This window comes from Erpetoichthys calabaricus, chromosome 3 (assembly GCF_900747795.2).
Source record: "Erpetoichthys calabaricus chromosome 3, fErpCal1.3, whole genome shotgun sequence".
Lineage (NCBI taxonomy): Eukaryota > Metazoa > Chordata > Cladistia > Polypteriformes > Polypteridae > Erpetoichthys > Erpetoichthys calabaricus.
Genome location: NC_041396.2, coordinates 253,663,310 through 253,689,007, shown reverse-complemented (window position 1 = coordinate 253,689,007; position 25,698 = coordinate 253,663,310). Strand labels below are relative to the sequence as shown.

Genomic DNA, 25,698 nt, shown 5'->3' with positions numbered 1-25,698 from the left:
ATTCAACAATCCAGAAGAACAGCTCCTTAAGGGTTGTGTTCCTGTCTTGAAAAAGATGATACAGGTATTGCCTGTTCTTTGAATAGACATTACTTCCTTTTAGCCCTTCATTCAACTAACAATATCCTTGTTTTTCTTTTAAAAATACAGTTTTGCTAATAGTTTACCATCTCCCCAGTTACCTTGTAAATTCTGTATTTGTCATCACCTTCTTACTTGCATTCTTCATGGCTCATGTGGCCCACTACCCATCATTACCGCTCTTAGCTAAAAAAGACAGCACCCTACAACTCTCAGTGAGCCCTTTAGAAATATGAACCTTATTGAAATATCAGAAAGTTCAATTGAAATATGAAAGAAAACTTTGTGACGGAACGTGAAGAAGCGTGCATCTCCTGGAAAAGTACAGCCTCCCCTGTCTGATTATGCCAGCGGCATGCATAATTGAATAATATCTGACCTTTTGAGTCTTGTTAGTAGGCTGCTCGTGACATTTGCCTTTGCTTTTCTTTAAGACAATTTAAACTTTTCACTTCTGCCTTCCCAGCCGTGTGTTAAACAGCAGAACCCTGTAAATAGCATGACATTACAGGGTCCACGTCCAGGGCTGGGGGCTGGGGGGAGGCAGCTTTCACACAGTGCTCTTCTTGTTAGGAAAGCAGAGAAGAGAAGAAAAATGCAATAAAACCATTTATTCCTTTTAGAGTATGTAGATCATCCATCACATATGACACTAAGGAGATTCAAGATCAGAGGTCTGTTTTTATTTGCCCTACATCCAGCATAGACTAGCTTTAAAAAAACAATAAAAGATGATATTTCCATTACTGCAAAACAAAAGGAATTGACAATAATAAAAAAAATCTCTTTTATTGAATAAAAATGAATTGAATTATAAACATTATTATAAATACCCTGTCATTTCAAAATTACATCTTTAAAAGAAGGACTCCAGCACTCACACACCATTCTTTATTCATTCATTTATTTTTCAAATGTACTATGTCAATGCCAGGGTTCATGGAACCAAATTTTATCCAGGAACCAAGCCTAGTCAGGACAGCAATCCATCACTAGGCATAACCTTGTCCAATTTATAAAGGATTAAGAGGCATTACTTAGCCAGTGTGGCATAGTGGCTACCATACTGGATCTTAAACTATGAAATCCTGATTTTGACTCATTTTGTGACCCTGAGCAATTCAAATGTTCTCCTTGTCCTCCTACTCTTAACAAAAATATCCATGATAAGAATCGTGATTTGAATAAAGCAGTCAGCCAAATATGGAATAGTAACTATCTAGCATTCAAATCTCTGTGATCTGGGAAAAAAACCCAGAGAAATCCCTTCATGAACATGGGAGAACAAGGATGAGATTCCAGTCTAGCCTGATGTTGCCCACATTTTGACACAGAATTCCTATTTACTATTCTGTTTCCATTTCTGACTATGTTTGGGTACTGAATATTGACTAAACATTAGTTAACAGCATTAGATCTGCTTCATAGCATATTCAGGGTTGCATTTGGCCAGAGCTTATTTCAGTAGCATTGGGCACAAGGCTAACGCTAGTTTATTGTAAGGTCCTTTGATGCACACACACCAATATGGGGCCAATTTAGAGTCAATAATTAATCCAACAGGCACATGTTGTACATGAAGAAAAATCCATACAAATAGAACACATCTAAAAAAGAAGAGGCCATGCAGCCCAAAGGGCTTGCCACTCCTATCCAACTAGTGATTCCAAAATAACATTATGTCAAGATTTAAAGGCTGCTAAAATCTGAATTTCTTTCATAACTTTAAACAATTCAATCATGCCACCTTTTAATCTGTTTGCTTAAACTGAAAAGCTTTTATTTCTTCACTCTCTCTTTGTAGCTCATACCTCTCTGTCCCAGAATTGGCCTAGTTGTTCTTCACTAAACTGTCTCTAGCACTGCTAGGTCATTTTTGTAATATGGATTCCAGAACTGAACACAGTGCACCAGGTGAGGCCTCACTAGAGGATTATATAGTTTAAGCATAACCTCCCTTGTCTTGTACTCCATACACCATAATACATAACTCTAAATTTATGTTGTACATGATGCTATGGATGATATTACAATGTGATGTTGTTTGTTATTAAGTAAAACCAGGATGCTACTATAAAAATATGAGGAGAACAAGAGGCCTGCCAGCAATATCATGAAAAAGCCTACCAACTAGAAATGTAGCCAATGACAGTGGGACATCATCTTATTTACTGTGTTTTAATTTATTGCCACTCCATCCTGCTCTCTGATTACAGCATCTGCACCGGTATAATCTAGTTGAAAAGAAAATGTATGTTTAAAAGTAATACTGTAAGTTCTATTTGCCCAAACACTTTTCTGTCGACTAATAAGTGCAACGTTGAAAAGAAAGCTAAATACAATCCTTCATTTTAGTTTTATAAATTTACATTCTGTTTTTTTTCCAAGGGGAGAGGAAGGGACATTTTACTGCACAAAACAGATTGTTATTCTATAAAAGAACTGAATTCCAAGCAAGCTAGTGCCCCCTCAGCTTTAAACTCAAAATCAAAGACATTAGCTGGACATGCCTTTTTGTACGTATATAATGTTTATGTATTGGTTCAAGAGAAAATGAAAAACAAATTTAAAAATGAGATATGCTGACTGCAAAAGTCAAGGTGGTAGTAGAAAACTGAATCAGAAAAGGCAATCCAGCCCAACAAGCTTGTCAATCCTTTTCACCTAGATGTCCAAAATAACATCAAGCTGAGACTTAAAGGTCCTAACAGTCCTTACTCTCCACCACATTACTTGGCAATTGATCACACATGTCTCTGGGTCTATGCATGAAGAAAAACTTTTGTGTGAAATCTACCTTTAACAAGTTTCTAACCATGTCCCTGTGTTTGCAGAATTTAGTTTGAAGTAACAGCTGGGATCCATTGTACTAATTCCTTTCATAATTTTTAAACACTTCAGTCATGTCTTCCCTTAAACTCTGCTTAAACCAATAAGATTCAGCTCATTCTGTCTTTCCTAATAGCTCTTACCTCTCCTCCGGACTTCCACTAATGCTGCTATGTCTAATTTTTTTAAAATTGAAGACCAATACTTAACACAGAATTCCTTGAGCATAACCTCCATTGACTTGTACCCCACATATTGTGATATACACCCTAACATTCTATTGGCTTTCTTAATCACTTCTGAAAACTGTCTGAATGTTGATAGTGACAATTTCACTATGACTCCTAGGTCCTTCTCATATGAGCTGTTCCTCCAAGTTTAAGACCTGCTGCTGCTGCCTTCAAGGTCACAGGTTCAATTTCTACCTCAGTCACTCTCCATTTGTCTATGTGGGTTTTTTTTCACATCCAAATGAGATATAATGTACAGTAGGGCAACCTTGACTCAAAACTAGAACTTTAGAATAACTGTGAGAAGGAACAGGTCATTTGGCCTAACAAGCTTATCCATCTTGTTCACCTAGATTGTCCACAATTACATCAAGTCAGATCCTTAATGTCCTACTCTCCACCACACTACTTGGTAATTTATTCAATGAGTCTATGGTTCTTTGCGTGAAGAAAAACTTTTGTATTTGTACAAAATCTTCTCTTAACAAGTTCCCTATGGTATTCCGGTGTTCTTGTTGCAGAATTAATTTTAAAGTAATAATAATAATAATAATAATAATAATAATAATTCATTACATTTATATAGCGCTTAGGGATCTACTGTACTCATTTCTTTTGTAATTTTAAACACTTCAATCGTAAGTAAAAAGGTTCAACTCCTTCAATCTCTCCTCATAGCTCATACATCTTAGTCTCGGAGAAAGCCTTGTCATTCCTCTGTGGACTGCTATGTCTTCTTTGTAATGTGGAGGCCAAAATTGAACAAATTTATGGCCTCATTGGTGCATTATAAAAATTGAGCAAAACCTCACTTTTCTACTTGGCACATCATAACCTAACATTCTGTTAACCTTCTTGATCGCTTCTGAACACTGTCTGGACGTAGAAAGTGAGGAATCCACTATGACTCCCAGGTAATTCTCTTAAGGTGTACTTTCAATTTTCAAACCTCCCATTATGTATTCAAATCTAACATTTTTACGTCCTACATGTAATACTTTAAATTTACTTACATTAAATTTCATCTGCACAAATCTGCCCAGGCCTGTATGCTGTCCAAGTACTTCTGTAACAATTTAGCCAAATTAAGAGCAGTCATCATGAGCAAATGCAATGGGTTACAGTGTATAAAACGATCTGTACACTAATTCGATGACCTTTTACAGTAGAAAAAAAAAGTCATGGTGTCACAAGAGTCGGCATCCATATTATTCTTACAGGAGGATGATTATACATGTGACACACACCAGAAGCCTATGGTGTTAAATGATGGTTTCTCACTGTCAGCTGTTCTTATATTTATAAAAAAATATATTATTTAGTTGTTTTTCAACATGATACATATTAAAGAAATACCTCAGATTACTGCTACGACAAACTCAAAGTACGGCTAATCTATAAAGAAAAAGCATGGACAAACAAATTTTTCCTTATCCACTGCTCAATATCCATTATAGCCCAATCTTTATAATGACAGATAAAAAATAAATAAATAAAATATAGAATCATCTTTAAGTTCATAGCTTAATTTCACTGCATTGGTGTGTTTAGGTAGCTTCAACAGCTCTATGTAACCTTGTGCTTCTATTCTCCTCAAATCGAAACACTGCTCCTTCTTCATTATCAATATTTGGGTACATAAAGGAACAAACTCCACTGGGAAACAAAAAAGAAAGAAGTAAAATGAACAATAAGATTCCCTTGTATTAAGCTCTGTGACAAAAAATACAAATCACACATTGCAGCATCATTCAGAATACAGAACAAAAAGTGAAAAAGGACAGCCAATTAAACAAGTTTAATTATGTGCTGCAATTATTCATTGTATCCAAATAGTGACAATTAACAAGGAACAGCTACTAAGAAGTCATATGAACTAGGGGGTTCATTAGCAAGTGGCTTAAATAACCACAATCTTTCAAAAGAACTCAGACAAACAAGATAAGCGAAAAATGGTTTTGACCCTGTTGGGTAAAGCAAAGAAATCCTTCAATCCAGTTCAGTTAATCTGAATAGAGAAAACTTTGACTTGCAAAGCTAGAGTGTTATAGATCAATTACAAATATAGCAAAATAACATGCAATGAAACAAGAAACTAAGCATAAAATGAAATGTACAGTGATATGCATATATCTATGCATATTTTATAAATTATTTTTAGGTTATTATGTATTATTGATGGAAAAGTATAAGGCAGGCCGGAAGAAGTTTGCATTGTGTCTTTGTGGACCTGGAGAAAGCATATGACAGGGTGCCACGAGAGGAGCTGTGGTATTGTATGAGGAAGTCGGGAGTGGCAGAGAAGTACGTAAGAGTTGTACAGGATATGTACGAGAGAAGTGTGACAGTCGTGAGGTCTGCGGTAGGAGCGACAGATGCATCCAACGTAGAGGTGGGATTATATCAGGGATCCACTCTGAGCCCTTTCTTTAATGTAATGGTGATGGACGGGTTAACAGATGAGATTAGACAAGATTCCCCATGGACTATGATGTTAGCTGATGACATTGTGATCTGCAGCGAGAGTAGGGAGCAGGTTGAGGAGACCCTGGAGAAGTGGAGATATGCTCTAGAGAGGAGAGGAATGAAGGTCAGTAGGAACAAGACAGACTACATGTGTGTGAATGAGAGGAAGGTCAGTGGAATGGTGAGGATGTAGGGAGTAGAGTTGGTGAAGGTGGTTTAAATACTTGGGATCAACAGTACAGAGTAATGGGGATTGTGGAAGTGAGGTGAAAAAGGGAGGGCAGGCAGGGTAGAATGGATGGAGAAGAGTGTCAGGAGTAATTTGTGACAGACGGTTATCAGCAAGAGCGAAAGGAAAGATCCACAAGATGGTAGTGAGACCAGCTATGTTACATGGGTTAGAGATGGTGGCACTGACCAGAACGCAGGAGACAGAGCTGGAGGTGGCAGAGTTAAAGATGCTAAGATTTACATTGGGTGTGACGAGGATGGATAAGATAAGAAATGAGTACATTAGAGGGTCAGCTTAAGTTGTACGGTTGGGAGACAAAGTCAGTGAGGCGAGATTGCGTTGGTTTGGACATGTGCAGAGGAGAGATGCTGGGTATATTGGGAGAAGGATGCTAAGGATAGAGCTGCCAGGGAAGAGGAAAAGAGGAAGGCCTAAGAGAAGGTTTATGGATGTGGTGAGAGAGGACATGCAGGTGATGGGTGTAACAGAACAAGATGTAGAGGACAGGAAGATATGGAAGGAACTGCATAACAGCAAATGTTAATGTGTGAATAAATATTAAGGTTACCCAACAATGGTTGGGAGACAAATTAAAGGGTAAATTAGGCATTTTTTTAAATCACGATTATATCTTCACAAACATAGTATTTATGCATTTACCATGCAGAATTGTGTTCTAAAGTTAAGTGCTTTCTATAAAATAAAAGAACAAAAAAATATCTTGTCCACCAAGGGAGGGTATGAGGCACAGACAAAAAGCTTGAAAAACTTTTCAAAAACATCCATTTTCCAACCCAAGACAGTTGTCGAGTATTGATCTGTGACTCCCATGTTTGTGACAAGAAAAGGGATCTGGAAATACTCATCTTATCACATATTCCTAGTGCTATTTCTATCGTGGTAAGGATACATTCTCCATTCACTTGTGCAAATTTTTATGTGAATACGGAAATAAATCAAATCAAACCCAACCATGTGGCATGAAAAGTTTACTGTGATTTGGTCTAGTAGGGAGGAAACCACGCACCGGGTGGGGGTGAAAGGTTGTTGCGCAGGAAGGCTAAGTGCTGTGCTAGCACACACAAGTGGCTGAATCTCATATCAGAGTGTTTTTTGCTAAAACACATCTATAAACTAATTCACAACATGTCTGTAATCAACAATATGCAGACCAATGTCTTGGCTTGAAAAATAAACATATTTAGTACGTTTTTAAGTTTTTCCTTTGTACCTCATATACTGCAATGTAAATTTATATAAAAGCAATTAACTTTAGAACACAGTTGCTCCTGTCAAATGCATATATTGCACATTTGTGAAGAAATAACTTCAACATGAAAAATACTAAAATTATCTAAACACTGCATTTCTTACATTCCTGTGAAAAGTCTTGGGAATTACTGAATTGACTCAGTAAAGATGGAAACCAAGAAATAATTCCATGTCTGATTCAGATAGACATTCAAGCAGGAGGCAGTAAATTGTAGGAATGAAAACTGGACACTGGTTCAAGCACAGATGTTATAGGGACTGACTCCTGTGTGCTAATACACTTTAATAGTGGTGACATGCCAAAAGAAACACAAACCTGTTTCTCATCACCATCTTTTTGAATAGTGTCTAATAGCGTGTACTTGTGATTGTGCGATGTTGAATATTGCATGCTACTTTCTTAATACTTCATGCAGTTACCTCAATTTGACAGAACAGTCTTTTTTTCCCCTGAAAAGACCCTTTGAGGAGAGCATGGTGCCAACATTGTTTTTCAAAATAGATGCTGAAACATCACATTTCCTTTAATACTTTCACCATCCTGTGAATGAAAGCGTCCTTAACTGGCAAATTTAGAAGAGACTCGACAGTCTCCTGATCTCCTGGGTTCCAGATATCATTTCACTAGATTTCTTTACAGGGTTAATGCAAAAATAAGTATTTGGATTGAAAAAAAAATTCTGTGACTTTTACCTTATGTGTCACTTCATCTGGGGCAAACATCATGGAGAACATTATTTGGTAATCAGACAGCACAAACAGGACTCAAATTTAATTACCAATTAATTACCAATTCATTTCACATTCAATGATTAAAGTTAGAGTTTATTTTATAACTAGTCATTTAGCCCGTTACAATAACGGGTGCTAGAACAGTAGTGCATAAACATTAGTAGGAACAATCTATATTAAATGGCAAGGGACTTTGACCTCATTCTTTTTGTTGGTTGTATTTTTCTTTCTTTCAGCCTTTGTTTTGTTGATGTTTACTTGCTGAGCTGACCGTTCTTCGTGGGATGCCGCTGTGTATTGTGTGTCTTTAATTTTCTGTGACAGTAATACTGGCTTGTACGTCCGCTGGCCTGTACGTCCGTAATATACCTTTAATTTTCTCTGGCGGTAATACAAGTGTGCGCGTCAGTAATATGCCTTTAATCTCCTCTGACAGTAATACTGGCTTGTATGTGGCTGTAATATGCGTCACTGAATTGTGTACCTTTAATTTCTTCTTGCAGTAATACTGGTTTGTATTTCCATAAAACGTCTCTAACTTTCTCTGACACTAATATCACACATCGCACCGTGCCCCGCGCATGCGCACTTCACCAGAAGACACACACACACAGATACCTGGACACACAAAGGGATTTTATTAAAGAGGATGACAGTAACAATAATAGTACATTTTTATGGGTTCTGGAAATTTACCACATACATATATATTAACAATTAAAAAAATTGTAAAATTGAATAAAAAGGTAAGAAAACACAGAAATATCAATTTTGGTTGCAGCTCATCTATGCAAGCTAAAAACACAATATTCTTAAGCCCATTTAATCCACTTTATGGGTGGTGGGAGCCTGGAGTCTATGAAGCATAAGGCTCAAACCAGTGGAGCAAGATGACCATCCATAGCAGAGCCCAATCATGTATCTACACACTAACATGGGGTAGAATACAATGGCCAATTAACCCAACACACATGTTTTTTTTTTTGGGAAAACCAGAGTACCCAATGGAAAACCCACAAAGACAAAGCAAGAAAGTGTGGACTGGACTGATGTCAATAGCCAGTAGCAGAGTGAAGGATGCTGGGTAAACAGCTGCCTGTCATAAATGCTGTCTAACACTCTCTGCATTGTACTCTGGTTTAGCAGTCAATCTGCAGAGCATTATTAGCAGAAGACTGATTCATGGAACACTTCAGGAGGTCATATTACCAGCTGTCATTTGAGATTACAACATAAATTGTTTAATGGATACAGTATGTTTTTCTTCAACTTTAATTTTAATATGTAGCAATGGTCATGGGAATAATTATTTTCATTGTTTGTCTGCACTTGTTGTTTCCCTTGTTTAAACCTTCATGAGTCTAACTGTTTGATTGCATCTCACACTAAAAGAGCAAATCTTATGATGTCTGCAGTGAGAATAATGGGAGAGGGCGAAAAGCAAAAACTCATTGGCATTAAGGGGAGAAGCCTAGGCATTGTAAAATACAGGGGATTTAAAAAACGGAAAAGCAGCATATTTGTGGAAAAGAAGAGCTAGAGCAGTAAACAGATATAGAAGGGCGGGGGGGATATAGCCTAACTTATTACAGCTAAAGCAAAGTCTTCAAGGACCTTTGACCACTTGGAAGAAAATTTGTAAACTGGAGCAGGCCCTACTGGTAGATTAAACTGTATTTCAGTTCTTTATAGTCTGGGCAAATACCTTCCATAAGCATAGACTTCTCTGCTATTCCATACAATTTTTTTTTATTTATGTACATATATGTATTTATATCACAGCTCTGTAACAGGTAGCACTACAATTTACTGATCTAGCATCCTGAGGTCAAATCCTGCATCTGGTTGTCTTCGGTATGTTGTTTGCATGTTGTGGCGAGCGGCTGGGGGTGGTACCTAGCCGGGATGCCCGGAAGGACCGGAGGAGGGAGTACACCTCCTCCAGACCACGAGGGGGCGACCGCCCTGGGGACCCTATAGGGGCCCATGGTCACTGCCAGGGGATGCCCAAATGCCTGAGGAGCCCTGGCCCTCAGTACTTCCACCACACCCGGAAGTGCTGGGGGGAAGAAGACCAGGGAGTGCTTCCGGGTGCACAGCCGGCACTTCTGCCACACCAGGGAGTGCCGGCAGGTGCTCATTGGGAGGCACCTGGAGCACATCCGGGTGGACATAAGAGGGGCTGCCTCCCTCCGTTCGATAGCTGGAGTCGGGAGGAAGAAAGACAGAGCTCGGGAGGAGAGGAGTGGAGGCTGACCTGAAGAGAGAAAGGCATTGTGAGAGGCCTGGACTTTGGGGGTGAAAGTGGGTTGTGTGCTGTGTTTCACTGTAAATATGAATAAACGTGTATTGGTGTTCAAACCCACGGTGTCGGCCTGTCTGTGTCAGGACCGTATCCCACAATGTGTAGTATGCCCCAGGTCTGGATGAGTTTTCCATGGGGTACTCAGGCTTTTTTCCTACATTGTCCAACACAAGCAGATTAAGTTAACTAGTCATTTCAAATTAGATCAGTGCATGGGTGAGGGTTTTGTGATTAACTGGTGCCCAGTCCAGTACTTATTCTTGCCTCGTGCCCAGTGCTGCTGTAATACGTAGGCCCTGGCCCATACCTAACTCTGAATTTCATTTATATTTCTAACACATAATGGCTAAAAAAATGAACAGAAATATATAATTGATGTGTGGTGGGACATCACCAAAATGGTTTCAGAAATATTACGGAAAGAACCCCTCTCCTGGTATGACAAAATAATAAGTCTTTGCATCTCCACTTCCCTCATAATATACTGAAATTAGACCATTTCATGATGAATTAAAATATTAGACATATGGACCCAAAATTCCACTGCATAAAAAGTGAGCATCTTTCAAATCATTTCAAAGTCAAAGTCAAAGTCATCACAATTGGCTCTGAGTGCTGACAAAGCTGGAGGTCTTTGTTGCCCCTTGCATAAATTGTTAACATAAAATAGTAAATCCTACCGTCAACACAGGAGGGTGCAGCTCTCGTCGTCCCTGCCACCTGTCCAGGAAAGCAGGAACATTTGACAGTCTGAGATCGCTCTTCGATTTTGTTTTTGTTGCAGCATCTGTGGGCAGCGATGACCTCACAGGTTCCAGCTTTAACGTGAACTGGCAAGTGAAGAAACAAAAATCATGATAGGTAAAGTGAATAAGGCATATTTTATTATAAAGCATAGCACATCAAAATATAACCCAATACATTACTATTATTATTATCACACATTTGGCAAACACTTTTTCCCTAGACAACTCACCAGATCAGAATTTATTATTATAATTCATAAATATGTTAGGATCAACAACAGATTAAGTGACTCTTACAGTCATACATATTTGTGTAGCAATGCATGATAAACTTAGTAAATTATTGTATATTACGGTGAAGCCCAAGAGCATTGGGCGTGTTGCATGGTATTGGGTTCACTTACAGGGAGTGGTTTGGGTGTCACACAACCTCTAACACAAATTCTGTTTGCCAAAGAATGGAGAAGAACCCTCTAGACGACTACTGACGTCACCTCCTCTCCCTGCTTGTCAGCCCCACCTCTTCTGCGTCATCCATTAGAAAAACTGGAGGAAGTCCAATGTCATTGTTGACCAGGATTTTGATCAAGAAGGATCTTCTCCCAAAAGGAAGTCAACATTAAAAGGCTGCAAAGAGCCTAATGTTGCTAGTGGCATTCATGTACATTCATTTGCTATGTTTCCTTCATTTTCATTGGACATTAAATGGGGTCACCTGTGGTGTTCCCAAATCTTTACCTGATTCTGTTTTTCATTTTTAAAATTGTTTAGTATAGTATGGTATTTTGGTTCTGAACACAAACACAGTAATGTGCAAAAGTCTTTGGCATACGTGAAAATACAGCAGAATTGCTTTCAAAAATAACATCATAAATGGTTTTAATTAATCAATATACTTCCTAGAAAGTTTAAATTGACACAAAGTTTTTGAGAACTATCTAAAGTGCTTAAGACTTTTGCACAGTACTGTATGTCTAACAGAAATGCAAGAAATAACCCATCACTTTCTGAACTTGCTTATTCCAGAGAGCCAGTATTGATGCCCACAATATCATCAGCGAGGCCGAGTCCCCCTTTCAAGCACACAATCACATCTACCTTTCATCTGTCTGACAATTTAACATGCATATGTTTTGGAAAGGGTGGCACAGTGGCACAGTGGGTAGCGCTACTGCCTCGCAGTTAGGAGACCTGGGTTCGCTTCCTGGGTCCTCCCTGCCTGGAATTTGCATGTTCTCCCCGTGTCTGTGTGGGTTTCCTCACACAGTCCAAAGACATGCAGGTTAGGTGCATTGGCGATTCTAAATTGTCCCTAAGCTTCTCTTTTTATTTCAAAATATTCCAATATACATCAATAAATCGTTCTTTAAGAAATTAGACTCAACCATAACCTCATTTATTTGGAATTCAAAACATCCACGTATCCAAAGAGCGACCCTACAAAGGCCAAAGGCAGAAGGTGGCATGGCTCTACCTCACTTTCAATTTTACTACTGGGCAGCAAACATAGAACATATTAACACCTGGACATGGACACAAATAGATGAACATATGCAGGCTTGGTCTGCAATAAAAATGGAATCCTGCAGTTCATCCTTATATTCCTTGCTTTGCGCCCCAATAAATGCAAGTTATCGTCAATACACTAACAACCCAATTGTGCTTCACTCGCTCAGAATATGGAACCAATGTAGGAAGCATCTTAAGATAGAGAATCTTTTATCAGTGGAACCACCTTTTTCAACCCTCGCAAACATATGCAGTTTTTAATGTCTGGAAAACATTTGGGATTAAATCACTTAGAGATCTGTACATAGACAATGTCTTTGCATCCTACGAACAATTGCATTCTAAATTTAACTTTCCAGCAACACGTTTCTTTCACTATCTTCAAATTAGAAACTTTGTTAAACAGAACCTGCCCAATATTCCTCATCTCCCACCTCCCTCTAAGCTGGAAAAATATTGCTTAGATTCAAGGACTCAGACAGCATTTCTGCAATATATAAAATTATTTTACAGTCCCTCCCTTTCAAAGATCCAAGAGGACAATGGGAAAAGGATCTCTTTTTGTACAAAATGTTTCCAGAGCAAGATCCAACCTGCGAACGCTGCAATCAAGTTCCAGCCTCACTGGGTCACATGTTTTGGGCCTGCACCAAATTAACATCATTTTGGACCAAGATTTTTAAGTGCCTTTCGGACAGCCTTGGTGTCACAATCCCTCCTAATCCACTAACAGCTGTGTTTGGTGTTCTTCCAGATGGGCTTAAAGTGGAGAAGAACAAACAAACTGTAACTGCCTTTACTACACTATTGGCACGTAGACTTGATCAACTGGAAGAATCCTAACTCTCCCCTTTTAAGTCGGTAGGTAACTAATGTTTTATATTATTTGAAATTTGAAAAAATAAAATTCTCACTTGGAGGATCTGTGCAGAAATTTGTCCAAACCTGGCAGGATCTAATCAATATCATTTTAGAGTTAGTTTTTAAACACTGAGGAAGCAGATTCTCTCCCTATTCTCTTTTTTTTCTTTTACTTCTCCATTTATCTATATTCAAGTATTAATTTATCTATTTGCTTATTTTTACTAGGTTTAAGTTTTATTCTGTTGCCCATGCTCTCCATCTCAGGGATGGGGGTTGATTCGTCGTCAATCCTATTCTTGTAAAATTGATCTATTTGTATAGAATGTTGTGTGATTTCAATAAAATCAATAAAAATTTAAAAAAAAATTGTCCCTAGTGTGTGCTTGGTGTGTGTGTGTGCGCGACCTGCGGTGGGCTGGCGCCCTGCCTGGGGTTTGTTTCCTGCCTTGCGCCCTGTGTTGGCTGGGATTGGCTCCAGCAGACCCCCGTGACCCTGTAGTTAGGATATAGCGGGTTGGATAATGGATGGGTGGATGGATGTTTTGGAAAATAAAGGAAAAACATTTACCTACAGAAAACTGGGCTGAACCAAGCAAGTACATGGAAGACTTGCACAAGCAATGGCTGCGACATTTACACCCTAAACTAAAGGGACTTCCAGTCACTTTGATTTTAAAAATAGCAACAATAGAGCTATTGACAGTCCTTATAGTTTGTATCTTTAATCACACCTAAATATCCTTAAAGGAACAGTTCATTTAACACAAGGTAAAATGATTAAATGACTTGTTTAAGGCCACAAACAGAGGCAGTTTTTGCACTTGCCTGTTTGTGAATATCATTTGAGAGGCCTTATATAATTGCACTGATTATTTTAAACTGACAAAATTAAACCAAAGATGACTGTTGCTGCTGTCAGATATTCCATTCATTGCTTAGTCGGTTGAAAATCATATCAGATAAGCAATGAGACCTAATCAGAACTTCAAAAGAAGATGACTATTGAAGAAAAGGCAGATAATTATTATAAGTAGTTGAGATGGGCCATATTTAATACAGCATCAGAAATTCATACCGGTACCGCTGACATTAGACATTAAACAGAGTGTTGTCAGAAGAAGGTGTATTTCAGTAAAAAAGCTGAACCATGTACAGTGAAAAAGCAGTTATTAAAGATGTCATTCTTGATTTTATTGTCATATCTGACTTTAGCATTTTACCAACTATAAAACATCCTCCTTTAACAATAATTCCTTATTTCTGTGCATTGTCAGCAGTGTAGTGGAAGTACACATACATAGTACCACATAAACTCAGATATCATTAACTCTGACAACGTCTTGGAGTCAAATGTGACCCGGTTTTGTGTTTGAAATCTTTAAAAGTACCTTAAATCTCATCTGTTCTAGACAAAACTGTGTGACTTACATTTTCCCCAGTTAAGGAACAGTTCAAAAATCACACATTCCATAATTTGTAAAGATTCCACTAAACTTTTATCTTCCCATTTCTTTCAGGTCAGTTTTGACCCACCATTGACTTTAATAGATTTCCTATTCCATTTAGAGTAGTTCTGCGGTGGGTTGGCACCCTGCCCGGGATTGGTTCCTGCCTTGTGCCCTGTGTTGGCTGGGGTTGGCTCCAGCAAACCCCCGTGACCCTGTGTTTGGATTCAGCGGGTTGGAAAATGGATGCATGGTTGGATGGATTTTGAGTAGCTTATTTGTCCACCACCAATGAAAAATAACCTAGATGTCACCTTTTCAGCTCAGAAATGTAAAGGCTTTTAGCACCTACTCTACCTTTACAAATGCAAAAAAGTTACCAAATGTCGGATTCTTGTACACCTGCTACAAATTTTCAACACTGCCATGTCCCTCGTATCAGTTTTAACCCACTATATGCTTTAGTGGATTTTACCTGAATGTCATATGTCCTACAGGGCCCTTTTTCAAATTTTACATAATAAACGGGCTCAAATGTTTAGCCAAATTACAATATTAGAAAAATGGTTAGCTGCTATTAATATATCAGTATTGAGGAATTTTAACTGACTCTTCTTCGCAGAACTGCTGTAATTCAGATACACTGGAGAATTTTGGAGTTTGAACTTCTTGCTTCAGGTCCTGATGCAGCATCTTTTACGCTTCTCCTACAGTTTAAGTTTGCTTCTTCTAAGCCATTCAATTTGTAGACTCTGTGTTTTGGGCCATTACCCTACTGCATAATCCAAGAACACTTCAGATTTAGGCCACAGTAAATGAACGGACATCCTGGTCAACAATATTATGGTAAGGCATAGAATTTATGGTTACTTCTTTGGCTAGTTTTCCAGTTCCTGAGGAAGCAGCCATCCCCACATCATCACACTACCACTCCCATGTTTTACTGTAGGTATGATGTCCTTACTGTTGAATGCTGTATTAACTTTATACCAGATAGAGGAGACTCTGTTTCTTCTTTTGACTTTCCCATCCATAAAACATTATTCCTAAAGGCTTGGGAATCATCCAGGTGTTTCTTTACAAATGCATGGCGAGCACTGATGTTACTTTCGGATATCAGAGGTTTCTGCCTTTCTACACCCATATGAATCCCATTCTTACTAAGTCTCCTTCTTATTGTGGAGTCATTAATACTTAGCCATAGAGGCCTACAGTTCTTTGGATGTTCTTCTGAGATCCTCTGTTGCTTCATAAATGAGTCATTTCTGTGCCCTTAGAGAAATTTTGCCAGGCTGCCTTTCCAGTGAAAATGCAGCACTATTCCAAATGTTCTCCATTTCGGTATAATGTCTCTCACTGAGGTGCAGTGAGAGCCATTATGGAATTCTCTTTGATCGAAGCATACTGTAGAATTCTTCTAGAAACCATGTGGTGACTACTTTACTCATGGTGAGAATTAGATTCAACAGGTCTGGCTGTGTTCACACATCTGAGTCAGTTAAATCTGAGTGGGTAACTAAGGCAGTAATTACCTTTTCACACAGGCAATTCAAGCATTAAATGACTTTATTTCTTTAATATATTAAGTAATAATTTAGAAACGGTGAAGTAGGCTGACCTGGGTTCAAGTTATCTAATACTAGCTATGTTACCTGGCTTTTCCTGGGAAATTTCGTAAGACAATGGGCCTCAGTTATAGAGCTGTCAGAAGTACTATGTAATTAACCAAGTGTTTTTCTGTATACAATATTTGCAGTTTTTTTTTTTTTTTTTTTACACCGAGAACTAATGTTTTTGGCAGGCAATGTGGTCTAGTGGTCAAGGCTTTGGACCTAGGGCAACTTCAGGCCCTGATGTTGTGGGTTCAAATCCTGGTAATGTTACTATGTGGCTATGAGGGGCTGAGCACAATAGGTCAGGGGCTTAAGCCTCTGAAGCCTTACACAGAAGACACAGCATTGGTCCAGGCTTGTCTTAGATCTGAGGACACCAGTTCTGCTCCGACATTTCTCTCCCTTCCGTTTTGGTTCTAGTAACACCCACACTCACAGCCACAACACCTGGCACCGAAACATTGAGGCTTATAATGTACTGCTAACCATTGAGTTTTGCTTTTTCCTTAAGATGAACAAAACTTTCTCCTTCCACTTCACACTTCACTGTACACACCAAGAGTGATCATGTCTCTTTTTTCTTCTCTAGGACATCGAGCCTTCTTCAGTTACCAATCCACCTTATTGATTGGTGTCATGTTTCTTCCCTGCCTGGGATTAAATGTTGTGTTTTTTGTCTTTTTTGTCCATTTTTGCACCATTTATCTACATTAATGTTACTTTTGTTTACTGTTTGTTTTGTTACCAATGCCTGTGTTATGTTCCTTGTGTTTTGTAAGGGGGTTTCTCAAGAGATAGGACTACCGGCCAATCAACACCACAACCTGCCCTCTGCCGTATAAATATGAACGGTCTCTCATTCTTCCTGATGATTCATTTTGAATGCATTAGGGAATGGAGAGTTTATTTGTATTTCTATGGTGATTACCTGGATATTTGAACCTTGCTCTGTCTTTTGACCCCTCTTTGATATCTGTTTTGAGACTTGTTTGCTTTGGATTGCCTTGTGTCTTGTGCAATTCTATTTGCCTTGGTTCTTGATGGAGCTTCATTCCTTTTTGGAATACTGTTTTGGTGAAGAATAAATGTTTTATAATTTAAAGATCCTGTATTTGCCCCATTACTAGATGGGTTTTGATGGTTTTACCCCTCTAGGGAGCACCATTGGAAGTGCAATGTTTTAGTACTTATGTGCTTTGGAGCTCCAAACTCACGACAGCTGGTGCTGCTGTTTGGCCTTCATTTGTATAAAGCCCATTATCAGTGCAGCACAGACCATGTACGTTAGTGTAATATCACTAAATATCGACAAATAAAAAAAAAGTATCGAAAAATATAAAAAAAAACAGTTATTGCCTAATTTAAGTTTTTCTTTAACATTACCAAATTTTTTTTTTTTTATTGAATTTATTAAAACCATACTAACAAGTTCAACTTAACAAACTAAATTCAGTTCAACACCCACCCAAGAGAAAGAGAGGAAAGCCAACAGCCTGAGTAAAACTTTATAAGTAGAAAAGAGGGAGGAGAATCCTTTTCCCCAATATAAAAGCTTATTCTAAAATGTTATTGATTAGATCCTGACAGGGTTTAAGAAAGATTTGAACCGATCCACTAAGTGAGAATTAGATTTTTTCCAATTTCAAGTAGTATAGAACATCAGCTACCCACTGACTTAAAACAGGTGGGCTAGGATTCTTCCAGTTGAGCAAGATAAGTCTACGTGCCAATAGTGAAGTAAAATCAATTACAGTTTGTTTGTCCTCCACTTTAAGCCCATCTGGAAATACATTAAACACAGCAGTTAATGGATTAGGAGAGATTGTGACAACAAGGCTATTAAAAGGCATCTAAAGATTTTGGTCCAGAATTATGTTAATTTGATACACGCCCAAAACAAGTGGCCCAATGAGGCTGGAGCTTGATTGCAACGATCGCAGGTTGGATCTTGCCCTGGAAACATTTTGGACAATTTTAAATGAGACACATGCGCTCAATAAATGGTTTTAAGTTGAATTATTGTATGTTTTGCGCATATAGAGTTTGAGTAAATTCTGTGCATTGCTGCCTTCCATTCCTTTTTGAAATGCTGAGTGAAAGATCCTTTTCCCACTGTACTCTGGGATCGTTAAAAGGAAGGGACTCTAAAGTGTTTTTATATAGTATAGAAATGCTGCCTGAAATCTGAAGACTTATCAATATTTCTTCTGGAACAGGAGTAGGTGGAAGGTGAGGAAAATTGGGCAGATTTTGTTTAATTTGGAAATAGTGGAAAAAGTGTGTTGTTGCAAAGCTAAATTTTGAGTGTAATTGTTCGTAAGATGCAAAGACATTAAATATGTTCAAATCTCTAAGTGATTTAATCCTAAATGTTTTCCTAACATTAAAAACTGTGTAAGTTTGAGAGGGTGGAAAAAGGTGGTTGTTGTGTAGAGGTGTCATATATGTTTTGAAGTGCTTCCTACATTGATTCCATATTTTTAGTGAATGAAGGACAAATGGATTATTAGTATATTCACGATAACTTGTATTTACTGGGGCACAAAGCAAAGAATATAAAGAGGTACTGCAGGATTTTATTTCTATTGCAGACCAAACATGTGTATGTTCATCTATTTGTGTCACTGTGCAAGTTATTAGTGTGTATATTTGCCTCCCAATAATAAAATAGAAAGTTAGGTAGAGCTATACCACCTTCTGCGTTAGCTCATTGTATGGTCGCCCTTTGGATGCGTGGATATTTTGAATTCCAAATAAATGGGTGTTATGATTGAATCTAATTTCTTAAACATTATTTGATAATGTATATGGGGATGCTTTGAAAAAGAAAACGAAGCTTAGGAAAAAAATTAATCTTTACAGTGCTAATTCAGTCTGCTAAAGTGAGATTAAGTGTAGACCATCTATGTATGTCTTATTTTTTTCTATGTAAACAACAAAATTCTGTTGAAAAAGAACTTTATGTTCACTTGTGATGTTTACCTCTAGTTTTTTAAACTGATCTGTGATGATAAAAGGGAAGATGTCCAATCTAATGTTGTGTGCTAGAGAGTCCACTGGAAAAAGCACACTTTTATTCAAATTATTTTTGAGGCTAAATATCTTTTGAAGTTCTGGTAGTGCTGTTAGGACTGTAGGCAAAGTATTTTGTGGATCTGATATATACAGTACAATATCATCTGCATATAGAGAAATTTTCTGTTCAAGTCCTTCTCTGATAATCCCTTTTATGTCATAAGCATTTCCACAGTGAACTGACAGTGGCTCAATGGTTATTGCCAAAACCAGTGGTGACAAGGGGCATCCTTGTCTGGTACCATGTTCTAGTTTAAAGTAGTCTGAATTAATGTTGTTAATCCAAACAGAAGCTTCTGGATTGGTATACAGTAGTTTGATCCATGCACACATGTTCGGGTCAAACCCAAATTTCTCCAATGTATGAATGGAACTACCTTTTCACATCATATCAAATGCTTTTTCAGCATCCAACGATAATAATATCTCTGAGTGTTTGACTTTGTGGGTGAATATATTACATTAAACAGGTGTCGAAGATTGGAAGCTAAGTGTCAGCCTTTAATAAATCCAGTTTGATCTTGTGATATTACTGAAGGCAGCACTTTGTCCATCCTTCTAGCTAGGACTTTGGAGAGTATCTTAACATCATTATTCAGTAGTGAAATTGGTCTGTATGATGCACATTGTAATAAGTCCTTATTTTGTTTAGGAAAGACGGTGATTAATGCTTAGCGAAAAGTTTGAGGTAGAATTTTATTGTCTGTAGCTTCTGTAAATGTTGCTAATAAAAGGGGAGCTAGCTGAATGGAGAATTTCCTATAAATTTGTCAGGGTAGCCATTGGAGCCTGCTGCTTTCCTACTCTGAAGTGAGTTTATAGTGTCTAGTATATAGTGTGTCAGTGATTTATCCAGTTCCTCTATGCTGAGAGTATCTAGTTGTGGTATCTGTAATGCATCGATAAACACATTAGATTGTGTCTTATCTTCTTTAAACTGAGTAGAATATAAGGGCCTATAATAGTCTCTAAATGTGAGCATTATATTTTTAGGGTCAATTATTTTGTCTCCGTCTGTGTTGGTAGTTACTGGTATTGGATTGTGAACTTCCTGCTTGTGGATTTATTGAGCTAAGATCTTATTAGCCTTCTCTTCATGTTCATAGTAAAGATGTTGTGATTTAAAAATGAGTTGTTCCATTTCTTTTGGTGTCAAGAGGTTGAGTTCTAATTGCAAAGCCTGTCTTTTCCTATAAAGTGCCTCATTTGGGAAGTTGACATGTTCTTAATCTATTCTGGTAATTTCACTGATTAATTCTGGTGCCTTCTTGGTTTCCAATTTATTTTTGTGGGAGAGATGTGAAATAATCTGTCCTTTTAAAAATGCTTTCAGAGTTTCCCAGAGTATTCCTGCAGATTCCTCTAAGGGTGTATTTGTCTCTTAAAAAATCAGTTTGCTTGGATATAAATTCTATAAAGTTCTCGTCAATTAATAACAGGGGATTAAGATGCCAGCTGTGAGATGAGTAGGTGGGGCATAATGATTTAAGTTTCATGATGAGAAGGCTGTGGTCGGAGATAACAATAGCAATGTACTTGCAAGATTTGCAAGAAATAATTAGTTATTGAGAAACAATGATGTACTGATGAGAAACAGGAATATGCTCTTGAGTTTGGATTTAGAAATCTCCAGGGGTCTGATAATTTATGATCAATTATGAACTGTGTAATTGTTTTTGCAGTGTTAGATGTTATCGCCCCTGTGGCTGAAGAGCCATTATAATTTTATGAGTGTTCACATCAGGAATGGATGTATATACATTTTGGAAGAAGTCTCTATCATTCACATTGGGTGTGTAGATATTTATCAAAATCACTTTACAATTAAATAAATTACCCATAATCATCACATATCACCTTTCAGAATCAGATACTACATCTGACACTACCAGTGAAATTGTTCTATGTATTAAGATTCCCACACCTCTAGTTTTCTTTATATAGCTGGAGTGGAATATTTGGCCAGTCCACTCTCTTTGCAACCGAAACTGATCCTTGCTTAATAAGTGTGTCTCCTGTAAAAATACTATCTTGGCATTTAGACCTGTTAGGTGAGAGAATGGTTTCTCTTTAATTCATGATTGAGACCTTTGACATTCCAGCTCACAAAGTTTGGTCATAGAGATATTGCCAGTTTTCAATCAAAACTGCCAAGGCATTTTTGACAGTTTGGGGTATTTAGTTTTTCTGCTGGAGGGGGGTATACTCTTAATTATTGATATATCGAAATGCCTTTTCTTAGTGGATGCCTACTACCCTGGATACACCAACCTGCCAAAGTTAAGTTTTTTAACTAAACAGGAAATAGTGTTTTTGGTGACTTAATGAGTGAGTAAATAAGTCAAATTTATATATGAGGTTTAATTTACAGATGTGCAGCCATTTATTATGATAAATATACAAAAATATGGGTATCAATAAGGCTGCAAAATTTTTTTCACAGCAATTTATGAAAATTTAGGGTCAGTGCTACTACTTCAGTACAATCAATATAAAATAGCTTTGGGCTGAAAAATATGACATCTAGGGCACCTAAAAGTCAGTGTCAAAAAACAGGTCAAAAATACTCAGAATGCACCACATTGAGTCAGTATTTGAAGAGATTTGAATGATTAATGTGAGCACACCCTTTACAGTGTGAACAAGACCATAGAGTATATATTAGTTGCAGTAGTATTGTCATGTGTATAGAGTAGAGTGAAATTCTTAGTTGCATGTTTGGCCAACATGTCACTGGTATATAAAGCAGTGTAAAATTTAAACTCAAAGGCTGGGTGAATACATTTTAAGCAATAGGGAGCAATAAATTAACCTGACTAACAGCTAATTTTCTTTGTAATGAACTTCTAGTCTAATGGCAAACTGTTGTTGCATCACAGCTCAATGAGATGGCATTCCTGAAATGCCCTTACATATTTTGAACATTTTCTCTGTGACTTTGGGGATGTTTTCCCTTTCCATTCCAAGCATGTCCATGTGCATTTAATTATCTGCTCTAAATTCAGTCTGATTGCATGAATGTGTGCTCCCTATTGGACTGGTTCCTACTTCCTGCTTTGCTCTCAATGTAGTCTGGATAGTCTCCTCACATTGAAAGTAAGTAAACTGAATAAGTGTTGATTACAAATTGAGGAATCAAATTTAAGCCTCTAAATTTCTTCTTTAAGTGAGTTTACAGGTCAATTATCAAATTTGTCACTGATTAATATATCTTTTGCCATTATATATAATATAACAGAAACTAGTCACTGATTTATGTACCTTTCAAAATGGAAGGAAGTGGTGCAAAACAAACTTTAAACTGAGAGAAAGTTGGACTTTGGAATCCTCGCTCCATTCCAAAGTACTAGGAGCAGCAGCAAACCCTCAGCTGACAATCAGGCAAGAGACAAGAGAAAGAAAATACATATCTGTTGACTGTTGCTCAGACCTTCAGCAAAGAACGTCATTTAAATGGGCCATCATAATTAATTAGTGAAAAGGTATATCAAAAAGGTGAAAAGAGAAAGAAAAATCAGAACTAATCCAGAAGGCCTGGCAAGAAAAACAGTTGTTTTCTGCCAATCCGAATATCTGATCCAACATATAATGTTAGCCATTTTTTATTTTTACATAAGGAAAGCAGCACACATAATTTTAATGGCCATCTACTAGAGTAAATCCCCAAGCACATTAAAAACAAGCTCCTAAAAGTTTACTTAATGTGAATGCATGGGCCGGCCTTAAATTGGTCCACCCCACTTCCCTGTCCACACTTCACTTTACATTTGCATACATATATATTCATTCTGAAAATTGCTTATCCTATTTAGTGTCACAAGTACTGGGGAACTGGTTACCAGTCCAAACAAACAAACACACACACTCACTTAGTCTGGGACCAATTTAAAGACACCAGCTAAATTAATCTGCATTTCTCTAAGGAGTGGGAAAAATGTTGGAGTACATGGGGAGAACATGCAAACTCCACAGAGATGTAAACCCACATTAGATCCATTAGGAAACACAGCTAACTACTGCACCCCTGCTTCTTCTTTCACCGTTAATTAAATGCATTTGGGATGGCTGTCTTGCAATGGGATATGAGCATATTGTAAGGCAAAGGGGGCCATCTATGGGGAGAAAGCAGTAGTGTCCACACACTGCCCCCACTCTTCTTCAGTGCACATATACTGTATAAAGATGCACAGCATCTATGACCTGTTTTTTTTTTACAACTGCTGCTCATAAAGATAATTATCCTCACTGCCCTCATATTGTACCATATTTCTTTCATTAAATGTTGGTCTTCAATACTGTGCTAGCTCTTTTTGGCTTGAAAATTTCAAGTATGTGCTAAATGGATTTTTAAAGATGAGAGTATGCTTTGTTTTCTTTGAGACGTAACGGCTGTATGGTAATTAAAATTCCAAAATAACAGAAAAAGGTTAAAGTTGTAAGTTTTTTGAAAAGGTGCTGACTTACTTGTGCTACAAGCAGAAGAAAGAAAGAAAGAAAGAAAGAAAGAAAGAAAGAAAGAAAGAAAGAAGCTTCTTTCTTCATAAACAGTTATTAATGGTGTATCTGGAAAAAAAAGGAAACGTAATCCCAAAAGAATACTCTAGACTATTTACTCAGGGAGTTTACTTATACAGAGAAACAAAGAAAGCTCTTCCTGACATTCCAGCTCCTTTATATTTTCCAGAATATATAGTTGTTATTGATGGCAGCTTCATTTTGTTTATATTGCCAATGAATTGAAAAGGTTATTGACACTACAGTTAACCTACATTAAGACTGACAGATCAAAGAGCTTCATGGCAGGGTTCCCAGTTCTGTTAGTTTGCATTATGGAGTGACAGGGCTGACTGGCAGTTAAACAACTTAATGTTTCACAGATTTAAAAGTCTTCATTAATAATCTTCTTTTTGTGTATAACCTTGATATAAAAAGTCTGTAAGTACTGACTGACTTAAGCATATACAGTAAATCAAATGGAAAATACCTTACATAAAATCATACTTGTTTACATACCCAGATGAAATAGCCCTTATTTAATGCCTTCTTTATACATCTTTACTTGCTGTTTCACTAATTTATACAGTCCAGATAAGCATGTTATTATGTAAAATCCTCTCTTTATAGATTAAAAAGTCCTCACTGTCCATCTTCAGAGTCCTAATTCAGTACTTAGTAGAAGCCACTTTGGCAACAATTACAGCTTCAGGTTTTCTTGGGTAAGTCTCTACAAACTTTAAACACCTGGATTTGGGCGGTTTATCCCATTCTTCTTGGCAGATCCTCTCAAGCTCTGTCAGGTTGGACAGGAAGTGTCTGTAAACTGTCATCTTCAAGCCTCCCCACAGATATTGTATGGGGTTTAAGTCTGGGCTTTGAGAGACTTGTCTTAAGCCACCCCAGCATTGTCTTGGCTTTATGCTTTGGGTCACTGTCGTACTGAAAGGTGTCCTGTCACCCCAATCTAAGGTTGCGTGCACTCTGGTAGAGGTTTTCTTCAAGGACCACTCTGTATTTGACTGCATTTATCCTGCTCTTACTTCTGACTAGTTTTCCTGTCCCTACTGCTGAGAAGCATCCCCATAACATGATGCTGCCTCCATTTTTCTTCATTGTAGGGTTGGTATTAGGCAGATGATGAGCAGTGCCTGGTCTTAGCCAGACATAGTACTTAGAGTTTCTGCCCAAAAATTTCAATTTTTGTCTCATCAGATTAAAGGAGTTAACCATTCTACCATAAATACATAATGATGGAGTGCATGCTTAGGTGGCCTTCCTCCCAACAGGTTTTCCAATCTCAGCAGATGACTTTTGAAGTTCTGTTAGAATGACCATTAGGTTCTTAATCACCTCCCTGACCAAGACCCTTTTTGCCCAGTTACATACTGCTCCCTGCCGTGCTGTCCTGCCAGTTCTTGCCCCATTTAGTCCATCCTTCAATTATATTATCCTCTGGGGTATCTACTATATATATATATGGTGTTACACAGGGATTCAAATCCATGAGTCACAAGGTGGTATTTAGACCTACAGCCTTACAAGTTTTCAGTCGTTTATCATTGAGGTCTACTGCAGGCCAATGCTGATGCCCTTTCCCGGTGCCACGACGTCACAGACAGGTACGCCCGACCCAATGGGTCTGGGCTGAGGGGGGGCCGTGTCACACACATGTGGCTAGGAGCGAGCTGAGTGGACCAAGGGGAGGTAATTACCCGCCAGGTAAATACTTGCACAAATGATCATGAACAGATTATAAACGTACGTGTCCGAATATGGTATACTGCCTGAGAGTCAGTGTGGCT

At 37.9% G+C, this 25,698-nt stretch overlaps 1 protein-coding gene across 2 annotated transcripts in view; it reads right to left on the bottom strand.

Annotated features, from left to right (window-relative positions):
* Positions 1-25,698, bottom strand: part of tafa3a (TAFA chemokine like family member 3a) — a 324,761-nt gene that overhangs the window by 40,136 nt on the left and 258,927 nt on the right. For both annotated transcript variants that reach the window (XM_028798088.2, XM_051925649.1), the window contains exon 4: positions 10,828-10,977. In XM_028798088.2, the coding sequence (XP_028653921.1) occupies positions 10,828-10,977 (150 nt within the window). The remainder of the gene's footprint in view (positions 1-10,827; positions 10,978-25,698) is intronic.